General features: G+C 38.1%; 2 protein-coding genes across 2 annotated transcripts in view; one reads left to right on the top strand and one right to left on the bottom strand.

Annotated features, from left to right (window-relative positions):
- LOC121855418 (trypsin-1-like) overlaps window positions 1-10,896 on the bottom strand; it is a 33,760-nt gene extending 22,864 nt beyond the window's left edge. The window contains exon 1 of the mRNA XM_042350351.1: window positions 10,596-10,896. Coding sequence (XP_042206285.1) covers window positions 10,596-10,668 — 73 coding nt within the window. The 5' untranslated portion in view covers window positions 10,669-10,896. The remainder of the gene's footprint in view (window positions 1-10,595) is intronic.
- Window positions 5,043-9,136, top strand: LOC121855419. The gene is made up of 4 exons (XM_042350352.1): window positions 5,043-5,230; window positions 6,743-6,950; window positions 7,677-7,848; window positions 8,262-9,136. Exons 1-4 carry the CDS (start codon window positions 5,129-5,131, stop codon window positions 8,389-8,391), a joined length of 612 nt encoding a protein of 203 aa, XP_042206286.1. The 5' UTR covers window positions 5,043-5,128; the 3' UTR covers window positions 8,392-9,136.
- Window positions 10,897-13,026: the final 2,130 nt, after the last annotated feature.

Raw genomic sequence — 13,026 nt, forward strand, 5'->3', positions numbered from 1 at the left:
GAAGATGTGAATTACACGAAAGCGCTTGGGAGCTTCGTGTTTTCTTCTTTCCTTGTGGTTATCAGCATATATATATATATATATATATATATATATATATATATATGTATTTATTTTGTGGAGATTGGTTTATAAAGTACAGGAATGTATATAACGTAGGAATTATATAAGGGGCGGGAGGGTGACACACACACACACTCACCTGCCATTGTTTGTATCGATATTTTCACAAATCATCCGACGCAGTATTTTGAGATCATAATACAAATGCTGGTGAAAGATAATATAAATTCACTAAACATTTTTAGTAGACAATGTACGTTACTATAGGAGTGAGTATGGATGGAAAATGTGCATATGATACAATAATGTTATATTCCCATCCATCCACATTACCAGTATCACTCACGGTGCGGTGCACAAGGGGATTCTTAGGGTCACTTTTAAACCAATAGAAAATTCAGTCACGAACTAACTGTACTACCACTACTAACTACCATCACTACCACTACTAGCATTACCATTACTACCACTAACTACCATCACTACCACCACCAACCTCAATCACCACTATTACCACTACCACCACCAACCTCAACCACCACTACCACCACCAACCTCAACCACCACTACCACCACCAACCTCAACCACCACCATTACTATAATCACCATCATCAACCACTACCCTCACTAGACGCTATCTATCCACACCTAATCCATCAACATTATCCACAACCAGCACCACCACTATCAACATTATCTCTCCACAACTACCACCGCCACAACTACCACCACCACTACCACCACCACCACGAGCAACATTGTAAAAAAGGCCAACTCTACATTTCCCGCCCGCTTCATTTCCGTCCTGTACCAAGGCAGTGGAGTGTTCCTTCCCATCAACAATCTTCCCGCCCACCCATCCCCTCCCGTCCGCATAATACAGTCAGCAGGGGAAAGCTTTGATTAGCCTGTCTATCGGTTTATCAAAATAAACTGTTAGATTTTGGATAAGAAATGGTTGACCTTTATTTTAGTAATCACTTTCTTATTGTTCTTAGCTGATCTCTACATCTCCCTCCCTCCCTCCCTTCCCCGGTTGTTGGTCGAACAGGACAGTCTGGATCCGGTTTAGAGACAGTTTGAGAGTTCGGTCGCCGTGGATGTGAATGTTGATATATTGATGACCACATTCCATAAAGTAAATCTGAAACAAAATTCCACGAACCGCTAAAACTGCCATCCTATTTTGCCACCTGTCTTGAAATTGGATGGAAATCATGTGGCTGAGTTTGGTGTTGTGGTCGACGAGATGAAACCGACATGCACTATCTTTATATACATTCTGTAAATACACTCTTTTTGTTCAGAGTATACCTACACCGTCTTTGGCTACATACACTCACGAATGTATAGTTTGGGTAGGGAACACTCAGCTTACACAGCTTACACAGGATGTTAGTGGTGTCAAAGATTGATTACGGATGAGAGGTTTTTTCCTCGGCAACACTGGCTCGCTAGTGGACAGTAGATGTCATCCATAGTACTAATATTCATCTAACCACTTAAGGAGGCTTTTAAGATTTTATCATTGGAACTGGGACTTCAGGCACTAATAGTTCAGCGTTGGCAGTAGCATCAAGTATTCTTATTTCTTGTTGTTCTATTCCCAATTTAGACCACGGGGTGTTGGTACCGCTTACAGACGCTTCCCAAACGTTCCAAGGAGTGCATGTGTGTGATGGGGGTAGGATTACTGATCTCTTTATATGGTCTTGAAATAAATAGTTTTATATGTGTTTATGGCGTCACAGGACTAGTTATGGCATCGGAAGTGGTCCAGTATTCCTAAATAATAAATTATATTATTTCTAGTCTCGCGCCCACAACTGGAGCGATGGTGGTCGGTGAGTGACGAGGAGCAAAGGGGCTTTATGTGGCGCTGTTGGTATGTGTGTGTGTGTCGGGCTCAGCGTAGGCCATAGACAAACGTGCCGCCCCGCCGCCGACCAAGGCCGCCCACTCACACACACACATACACACACGCACACACACACACAACTCACACACAACACACACAACACACACACACATACACACGTTCCCCGCGAGTATCACCGTTTTATGTTTACCTCACGAAAATGTTCCAAACAAAACATAAGTTGACCTTGCATTGTTGTTTTTAAAAGGACAGACAGACAGACAGCTCAGATTATTCTTTTATTAAAAAAAAAGCTCATCAACCCGTTTACCTTAATCACCGTAAATACAATGTTTTAGTTAATTTTAGTGCATTACGTCCCGGCGGCGCCAAATCCAGTTGATCATGCAGTTAGTTATATAAATTCTCAGTTCGAAAATATTAGTCACAGAGAATATGTTAACAGTTATACATTATCGTCGGAGTCGTGGCTCTTCGTTTTAATTGGATATATACTTGTAGACGGAAATTTGAATTAAACAAGACGGCAATTTAGATCAGTGTTACCGGGATTCCCATTTTCTTTAGAGGAGGTTATCTAGTGAGGTGTGTCATCTATTTTTATGTTCAACTCCGCCCCAGACACCTATCGTCCATTCAGTTAACAGCATCGAGTCACGTCTCACACATAGACGTGCACACACATACCACAGACACACACACGTGTACTGATCAAACTTGATATAATACTTTGCGGGACTCAAAACATATTTTACATGTCTTCTCTGATGTTAAGCTGGCACAAGTCGGTGTTTGAGGAATTAACTTTTAGTCACATTATTCGGGTTCCTTATGGTTGTAAATATCTACATTAAAGTTAAAGTAGCTTCAGGGAATATAACTTTCATAATCCTTAAGTGTGTGTGTGTGTAACGTCACTCGTTGCTGCTGACTGAGTGGTCGATAAGTGCTTGAAGGTGGAGCTCAACAGAGGGATGTGTGCCACGCGTCACTAGTACTTGTCATCAAAACAATACTAATATATAATGATTAAGCTAACTACACATTTGTATTGAACACTTTTATCGTTATTATTTTTCTATCCATTTCACACACATGTTTGTTAATATTTTCTGTCGCTCGTTATTACGCAAGAAAAAAAATCTCGGAATGAAAGCAGCGGTTCACCCAAGCTTAATGATGACATCAGGAGGGGGTACATTTTACAGTTTCTTTAATAATTACCATATCTACTCGTGAGATATGAAAGTGGGTTTGGTTGCAACACACTACAGACTAAACTTTTTTCTTTCTTTCTTTCTTTTTTAGCACGGATACAATGATGGCCATCACTACATTTTATCATAGCCTCCTCTTTGTGTGCAAAGTCATGTACTCATTCACAGCTGGGTCAACTTGAGGTACTCCGTCTGCGAAAGTCTTTCGCCGAAAGAGCGAATCTAAGTAAGGACATGAGGTATAAGACAACAATAAGAGGAATGTTAAATATAATAGTGTTTATAGCAGGGATGGTAATAATGACTGTATAAGTGATAGGTAATCAAGTGAAGAAGATAAATGAAGGAAACTGTGACACATGAAGGTAAATTAGACTAATATATTTTACCTGATCTTCATTTGATTTAATCTATTCGCATTAGGACTTTTTAATGGAGTTACTTGTAAGTCTGCCCAACGCTTGCTTGGCATAAAGCATTGGCGCAACTAGATATAAAGGCATTGAGATTTCTTAAGGAATTCTAGATGAAAATGTGTAGACATGTCTATTCAATATAATCATTGTACAAGTTCACATTGGTTCAACGCGTGTACATAAAATGCAGGTATACAAATAATGTTAAACAGAAAGTCGATTTAACTTCGGATAGCCTATTATAGAAAACGTTGCCACCGTATCTCCGCCTTTCCCGGAAGATGTAAGGTGCTGGTGCAAAATTCAACAGCTATCCATAAGCCACCATTGAGACAAAAGTTTACTCAGGAATTGTAAACCATTAATTCTTAGATGATGGAGTCACTGCTGGTGAATATATTAAACGCTTAACACTTTTTAAGACAATTGTTTTTCAAATGCGTATTTTTTTAACACTGGTAATATTTTGAAATACTTAGTTTCCCGTTGTTATTAAAAGAAATTAAAGACAATGAAACCGTATATGTTGATGTTGGTGATATGAAATAAGTTTATTCTGCAGTATGTATACGCGATAATGTGACACAATAATGTACAGTGATCGTGGAATGAGATGCCACGCGATACCAGCTTTATCCTTGATAGCTGGGAAACGGTGTTGACCATGACACTGACCATGAAACTGGCTCTACCCGGCAATGTCCTTGTCCAACACTCGGCCAGTGGTCAGCTGAAGGTTCCTGTTCCAGTTACGAGACTGGGTGTGTGTGACCTTGGTCGAGGCGGGGGGAGGAGGGGTCCTTGGCCGAGGCGGGGGATGGGGATCCTTGGCTACATTGGTCGACTGGACTGTCATGTGGCGCTTACTAACGCTTACATCTCGATCGTAATTCACTTTTATTCTTTAACTGGGTTTTAGTCTTCGTTAATTAAAACACTTTGCCTAAGTGTATTTAATAGCCACCATCCAATAATATTTGAGTTTGTTTTCAGCTCATTTACAATTTTTATTAATCAAAATACTCGTATCTAATATTTTTCTAATCTTGTCTGTCTAGTTTTGATTAAAATGCACTTAAATTTATCTCTTTTTTTTTACATTTACGTTTGCGTTTCTCTTAACTAATTGGTTATCTTGCGTCAGTTATATGTATCTGTTAACATAATTATGAATCAGCAAGTCTTTTTTCAACAGTTCTTATTGATCTTGATAAAGGGAATCTTAAAAATGAATAAAGTAATGACAATAAGTACTAACACGATAACCTAAATAGATACACACAAGATCTCCGTAGCACAAAGGTCAATAATTCATTCACTTCTCGGTGATATTTGACCATGATAACCTCGTAAGATAGTAACTACCCAACAGTGCTACAATGAAGACGTTTAACTATCGTAAACAAATGTTCCAAGGCGGGAAAACTCGACCCGGAGACCAGGGTATTCAGTGTGTTGGTTGGAGCTCTTGGGGGAAGGCTGTTGGACTGACGTGTCAGCGGCGTCATCAATTAATTATCAAATAGTGAAACATTGCTGACTTTTGGGAGCAATGTTTGCGTGGCGTAGAGTACAGAATGAAGGGTCACTATTTAAAATGATATTCGTCACTGCGCTGTTAATGTTTGTTCTACTACGGCCTGTGATAATTAGGGTAATTATTAAAGGTGTAGAGGGACGCCATCGCATTATTTATTTACATATTGACCGAATAATTTTTCCTGATACGTTCGTTTAATGCATGAAGTCCGGAGAAGAAAATTAAGGAAGGGTGATTGTAAAGTTGGAAAAGGGTTTTAAATCGCCATAGAAATACAACATTTCCTTCTACATCCGGTTGGGTCAGAGAGAGTAACTTAAGTCATCCGGAAAACACGAGTAAGGAGTGTGATTGGTAAGAAGGGCGTCAGGGCCAAAGGTGTAGAAGTCAGGAGTGAGTTACCAGTACAGTGTAGGTGTCGGGTGTGAGTTACCGGTACAGTGTAGGTGTCGGGAGTGAGTTACCGGTACAGTGTAGGTGTCGGGAGTGAGTTACCGGTACAGTGTAGGTGTCGGGAGTGAGTTACCAGTACAGTGTAGGTGTCGGGAGTGAGTTACCAGTACAGTGTAGGTCTCGGTTACATATTCAGAGTTGTTCGAAAGTTTGTCTTAGAATTTCCTGTAATCATGTCCACCAAACATTAATTCCCAAATACTCAAGTTAAATACACAGTATATATTATATGCAGTCTCTCTGTAGTATTGACACCATTTTGACTCCTCGCTGTTGTTGACACGTACATAACTTTTATGGAAACATGACGGTTATTTTTGGAATTTATTCGGTCGGCCAAAAAAAAAAAAGCTTTGTTCCTATCCCCGTTTAATAGTGTAGGTTTGTGATTTTTTGAAGATAATTTGGTAAATTTGTAGCTTCGACCAAACACGGTTCTAGAGTTGAACATGTGTTTTTCCGATGGTTTAAACAATTTTAAGACATTTCTCTGACGTTTCCCACGCAAATTACTAAAATTACCTAACCTAACCTCCTGAATATATCCCCCGGTATATTCAAGTCATTTGCTATGGAAACGTCATAGAAGAGAAATGTCTTAAAATTATCTGAACCATCGAAAACAACATGGTTCAACTCGAGTCGTGGTTGGTCGAAACTACAAATTTACCGATAATTTAATGTCTTGTATTGACGCGACTGAGGGAGGGTTATTGAACTGTGGTAGCATGCATCCAAATGGCTAATTCTTCCGTTACATTTGTAGATGATTTGGTTAATATATAGGACTAACCCGCCGGGCTGTATACCGCCGATGCGGCCTTATCATCTCACGTCCAGAAATGCCTCGGATTTCACCTTATCATAGCAAGTTTTTTCTGTTTAATATACCAAGGAAGTTAGGTAACGTTAGGTAAGTTTGGTTTGGTTGGTTAGGTCTGTTCTTCATAACCACAAATGTTAAGTAGTGTTTATTTTAAAAATATACCTTTTTTAACATATTTCCACAAACTACAAGGGTTCATTATAATATAACCATGAAAATCCGGCGGTTTTTATAATTGCTTCCAATCAATTTCGCCAGCGGGTTAGTCCTATAAAATGACCAGTGATTTTTACAGGGAGTAGTGAAGGACACTCCATTCACTCAGTATTAATGCATCTCCGTTTCAGATTAGTTTAGCGTCACTGCACAAAGTGATGGTCAAGACTGGAAATGAACTCCCATTTGCGAATAAATCTACTAGATTGGACTCAGAGGTGGCGGATGATGTGCCATGGCTGTTACACGCAGATATATACGCTTTCTACAACCGGAAAACTGGAGAGCTAGAACATCTAACAAACGACTCACTTCACCTGGACATGACGGCTTACGTAGGTAAGGCCACTTAATCATGTTTATTTAGGCTGGGTCTAGATGATCCAAGGTTCGCACGACAAATATTCCTTAAAAAATTTTATCGATATATTTCAATGTAATATTCGTATTTCAGTACGATTTTTCCCATAAGACTTAAGATTTCGGCAAGCTGTGTATCTAACTGTAAAGGAAAATGGAAGTCTTCAGTTTTTATAGAATTTGTTCATTCTAGTGCACAGCGATGTGTGTTCACAGTGCTATATTCTTGTGAACTCTTAATCTAGGTTTATAAAATAAATGAAATATTAAACCGAGACCTTGTGTCAAACCTAACCAACACAATAATAATAAAATGTTAACAAATTAAATTACAAGGGATAATAAAACTTGTTTGGAAATGCATTGACCCAGTATGCCTGTACAGTACATGGCTTGAAATATTTAATTTCAGTTTCGGAATTTTACAACGGCGCTTTCACGTTCAATCCAATAATCACAAGTGTGTCCTGCTGCAATGTGACACTTGGGCTTAAATTAAATATCTTTATAAAGCTCTCTGGTGTGTAGTCTACTCTTTATGAAGCTCTCTGGTGTGTAAGCTACTGTCTTTATGAAGTTCTCTGGTGTACATGACCTGCCGCCCCAACCGACTAATCAGAACGAATAATGTTATATTAGGACATGGGCAAGTGCAGGCTGGTAACTATAACCTGCGCGCTGATAACGATACCGACTCTACCGCAGAATACCTTGGGGAGTGTCTTCAGCGAGACCTACCTGTACTTGAGGAGGCTGACTACCCTCCGAATGTGACCTCAGTGTTCGCTGCCATGCGCGACGAAATCCTTGTACCATTCACCTGCCTCGTTTTCATCTCCAAAGACACTGTAGATGAAAGTGCTTGCATCTTTTACAGGTAAGGATGTCACCGTGTGTGTTGTACAGTGGAGGGCGCTATCTATCCTCCTTACAGGTGAAGAGGCCTCCTTGGCTTGACGGGTGGGGTTTTTTTTTTGTTTTATAGAAGTACACTTTGTAATAGTTAATAGGCATGCAATTATCATTATCTTTCAAAAGTCAGTTAGAAGAGCCGGTGATGAATACTATGCGACAATAATACAATTTCTCAACTAGTAACTGCGGACCATTAGGGACAGTACATACACAGGGCACTGGAAACTAACGCTTAGTACACAAGGAAGTAATGTGGCTGATGATGTTCGACCACTTCCCTAATAATAAAGATGGGTACCTCTTCACAGCTGGGTAAAGTTTAGTATCCCGGGAACAGTCTTACAAGTATCCTAAATATCCTCTACGTTCCTACAGATGTGGCAGCTTTCCCGGCCTGGTGGAAGGTACTGAAGGCAAACACGGGACACGTACAAAGTGGAAAGACGATCAAGGAGAGGAACAAACTGCAGAAGACGGAGATTATAAAAGAAAACTAGACCTGTAAAAAGTATGATCTTGGATGATGACTTTTAACAGTTGTGCTTTTAGAAAGTTGTAAGATTGTATTTAGATTTTAAGGCGTTTTTTAACTGAGCTACAATTATCATGTAGTTAAATATTTATAAATCAACCGATAGAATCTTTGCTGGGATTGTACGAGACTTAATAACCACGTAGATGAAAATATTAATCAGCACTTAAGTGAAATACTCTTAAACCTAGTCAGTACTCGAATGTTTTTTCTCGGCATTATTTGACACAAGTTTTTGACAAACTCAAGTGTTGGTAGTACAAGTAGCTAGTCCGGAATGAAGGAAATATCAATAAGACGGATGAACAAACTGCCACTAGACGAAAACAGATAACCCTCCCCCACCCCTAAAGACTTGATCAATGAATATTCTTGTTCAATATTTACAAAGAAGGTTTACTTTCCTATCTAGATTTAATTCGGTGAACAAATAATATTTAAAATTGATTCTTTTTCCCTTTGTCACTTTATTAGGTTTTAATTGATAAGTAGTGAAGATCGCTTATTCTTAGTTATATCGGTTTCGACACTTCAACAATAAAGAAAGTCCAGAAGTGTTTACATCAATCCTGCCACTTTAAGAGTTCCAGAACTTATTTAAAACAATTGTGTGATACAAAAATCCCACCATCACACAGGTTCATTCCTCAATTATATACCTGGTTTATGATGTCACCTACCACATTGATTTTACTGAATATTAAAAAAATAATAAAAATAAATTGAATCTATTTCCATGTATTTTTCTTTAAATTGCAAGTCGAAAAATCGGTGTCTATTTAAGCAATGACACTTAAATGGTTTTTGGGGGGGAAATTATTTTTGTATGGTTGATTCACCGATAAAATGATCAAGAATTTCAGTTTTATGTAAAGTTAGAATTATAGAATGTTGAAATATGTTACAGCACAGGTATAAGATGAATACTCGAAACATGTCTTTACACACAACCATATGATTAGGTTTTCATTCTTTTAGTAATACCAGTATTCTATGAAAATATAACGTCTGATTCTAAACGTATAAAAGTATGTGAGAGAATAAAGACCATTGATAATTTCTAGTCTTTATCGTAAACTTTACAACTTAGACATGTGGTAAAAAAGCGAGAACTGTGAATCGGGAAGATGTTAATTATATAGGCGATTTTTTATATATATAGCAATAGTCTAAATCCTGAAGCTAGTTACTCGCTGCCTAGTAACACACGGCCAAGACTGAATGGAAACTATCCCGAAACTGGGTACTGATTAGTTCAAGGTATTATAAACAGTATTCATATAGGTGTATTGTTTGTTGTTAGTTTCATTGCCTACAAAGCCAGAAATAAAACTAACCAAAAGTGGGCAAGAAGCGGATATGGAAAATATGATTGCCTTTAAAAGTTTGCTTTAAGACTTGCTCACAAGATTTACTTTAAACATTACATCCTATAATACTACAATGCACAGTACATAATAAAAGGACTGAATTATATCTCCAGAATGGCTTTGTGCTTCAGGTGCACGTTATAATGGTGATCAATATAAAACAAACTTCAAGCTGAAGATACCATGCAGAACGAACATTGGTAATACTTATTCACGCAGAGGGCGGTAGATATATAAAACAGTCTACCAGCTAGAACTGTTATCGAGAGCAGTACTGGGCTTCATGATATCCCTAGACAACATTTATCAAGAACAATGGTGGTGATCTTATCCTCCTTCCCTCGGTATGGACGACTCTTAGTGCGTAGCCATAAGGGACACCAGGTAAAATTAGACAACATTGAGGCCCTTTAACACAATCATCCCAGTGGGTCTCTGAACATGAAGTGCAGAAACATACTCTAAGTATACAGTAGATTACCAATGAATGTATTGTAGAACTGAACACTGTTTACGATGCAACAAAGTGCCGTTGATAATGATCTTCGCATCAGATATCCAATTTACTTTAAGTGTGACTATTATATGGCACAAACAAGGTTTTTATTTGGTTTATACAAAACTGGTTTCGACTAAAATCTCCAATAGTTTAAGAATTATCATTCTTAAACCTAGTGTCTGTCACTTTCCTTCTTAAAGCTTCAAACATTGGGTGACGAACTCCCGACAGCTTGGGGGGATCAGATCCGTCCACCCCGAGGGTTGATGCTTTCTTGAAATAGTCAACTAACTCTTTAGTGTACTTACCGTTGAGGATGCTGGCAGCCTGTCCCAAGACACACGCGCACACCAGGAGCACCAGCTGATGTGACGTTGACATTGTTAACAAAAGGTGCTGGGTAATCGAATGAAACAAATAGCTGAATATCACTCAACCGACTTTGAGCCGGTTAACTATTAGTTTTCTTCTGTCACTCGGCGCGATAAAGAAAGTAATAATCAATACTATTTTCGTTATCCTACTCTTTGAAATAGTTTAAGTAAATTATAACTCGGCAGACGACGAAGGGAGCTTAAAATGACAACGACTAGTAGACAGCACCGCGTGTATGTTAGTGCGATTATAAAATTTGTTCCTGACGCCGAGTTTTTATATGGGTAATACCAAGGCCCGTTTTCCGCCATCTGACGTCACGATATCACATAGGGGACCTAACCTTGACATGTTAGAGGGAGGGAGAGGATGTGTGTCATTCCCTCCCACCCTCACGTTGTGGGAGAGGAAACACGTGATGGCTGTTATCCAGACTTTCCTTATCCTTCCTTCCTCACTCACCCACGGCCAAGGTTACATAAAATATTGCATAGCGAAGTTGATATTATTGTTATATTCGTTTGTTTTCCATTGAACGATATTAATAAAACATGAAGGCATGTGGTAATTTCCGTAATGATGTGTTTACGTGCTGTGGCTATTATATATGAAGGGGAATTTGAAGTTCTTATTATCAAGCTTAACGTAGGGTGTTAAGCTTTACGTAATCCCTTGTGATTTATCCGAAGCGATTAGTTCAGTGGATTCTCATATCTTCGCCCATGAGAAATATTAATTGTAGGAACTTTTGAGAATCCGGATGATGTTATAATGAGACAGCGTGAGAGAAAAGGAAAAACGGAAAGACTGAGAGAGAAAAGTTAACTCCGAAGGAAAGTGAAAGTACGAGAGGTGAAAGTAAGTATTATAAACAATGCCATGGTGGTGTGGGGAGAGGGACGGGCCTTGGATAGGTGACTGCCTGAGGTAAAGTAGGTCATTGCTGTGTTTGTCACTCGCTTAGCATCTTTGTTTATTTTAATTGATACATAATTGCAATTATTGTTGGGTCGTGTTTTATTAATATAATTATTGTAGTCACTGTTATTGATTTATTATTATTATTATTATTATTATTATTATTATTATTATTATTATTATTATTATTAATGTTGCTTTTGCTGTTATAGTAGTACCGGTAGTTGTCCAACATCACTACTATTATTATTATTATTCTTTTTAGTATTAATATTATTGCTACTACTATCATTATTATTACTATTACCATTTATAAAATCACAAAGTATGTCATTTATTTACACGTGACTTGACGAGGATCCACAATACACGCATGCGAGGTTGCTGATGACACAAGGATAACTAATTTTCATGGCCACATTTACAAACTTTTATTATATATGCACCCTTTTCCAACATCACGAAGACTCCAATAAAAGAGTACGGCGTCAGAAAATAACTGAATTGTAATACATAGCTATGTGAGATTATCAAATCACTGGTTTGCGATGAAGTCTCACGTACAATAACTGACCCAATAAGCCCGACTATGGCCAGGGTTCACTTTAAAGGCTACAACTGCCAAGGTTCACTAATTTTTTCAGGTCATATTGTTTTTATACCAAGAGCTATCAAAGTACTGTGCACACTATACCAAAATGATAATATATGCCATTTTTTCTTTATAAATCTCCATGTATAGGCCTACATAGTACAGTGAGTGGAAGTTCATTGTGTGCGGGAGTGTTTGTACTGAAATCAAATTTGTATGTCTATTAAAAAGGTACTCTAAACCTTCAGTATGGGCAACCAACAACCTCAGCAGAGTAAATAATAATAATAATAATAATAACAATACTCTGTCAGATAATGTAGTGGCAGCACCAAAGTGAGCTCCTCAATTGTCTATATTTATTAACAGTTAACACTACATTCAAGATACAGTTTTACACCTGGCGCCACTTTTCTTTTAAACTTCTACTAGAAATCCTCTTCTGTACACACTGGAGTGTATTTTGACCATTTAGTTTTTTTGTTTTCGACAAAAAATAATTTACTCCCTTAAAAAGTATCTATACCCCGAGTTGTTTTTGGAATCGGGTTAGAGGTGAAAATTATATTTGCAAACTTTTTCTTCATATTGGTACCTCACAAATACAGTCTGCTGATTCATCCTGCTAAAATGGAAATGTCACTACCGATATTTCATATTTGTGATACTAGCGATAATTTGATGTCACTTGCCGTCAGAAGTATTCAGTATTGCAGTTTGAAGGTGAGAATGATATTATTGGATCGACTATTTTATCACCATGCATAATTTCGCGAATTAATTTTAGCAGCTGGTAGCACAAGGGGTCAGGGGGTCTCTGAATGTATGAACCTTTTTGTCTTTTACAATAAACA

The sequence above is a fragment of the Homarus americanus genome, unplaced genomic scaffold (assembly GCF_018991925.1).
Source record: "Homarus americanus isolate GMGI-L3 unplaced genomic scaffold, GMGI_Hamer_2.0 scaffold45299, whole genome shotgun sequence".
In the NCBI taxonomy this organism is placed as follows: Eukaryota; Metazoa; Arthropoda; class Malacostraca; order Decapoda; family Nephropidae; genus Homarus; species Homarus americanus.

Excerpts from the sequence above, each read along its gene's own strand:
- LOC121855419 (XM_042350352.1), top strand. The coding sequence starts at position 5,129 with ATGTTTGCGTGGCGTAGAGTACAGAATGAAGGGTCACTATTTAAAATG. Across the intron at positions 6,951-7,676 it reads GGACATGACGGCTTACGTAG|AATACCTTGGGGAGTGTCTT; the intron begins GTAAGGCCACTT and ends ACTCTACCGCAG. Across the intron at positions 7,849-8,261 it reads AGTGCTTGCATCTTTTACAG|ATGTGGCAGCTTTCCCGGCC; the intron begins GTAAGGATGTCA and ends ACGTTCCTACAG.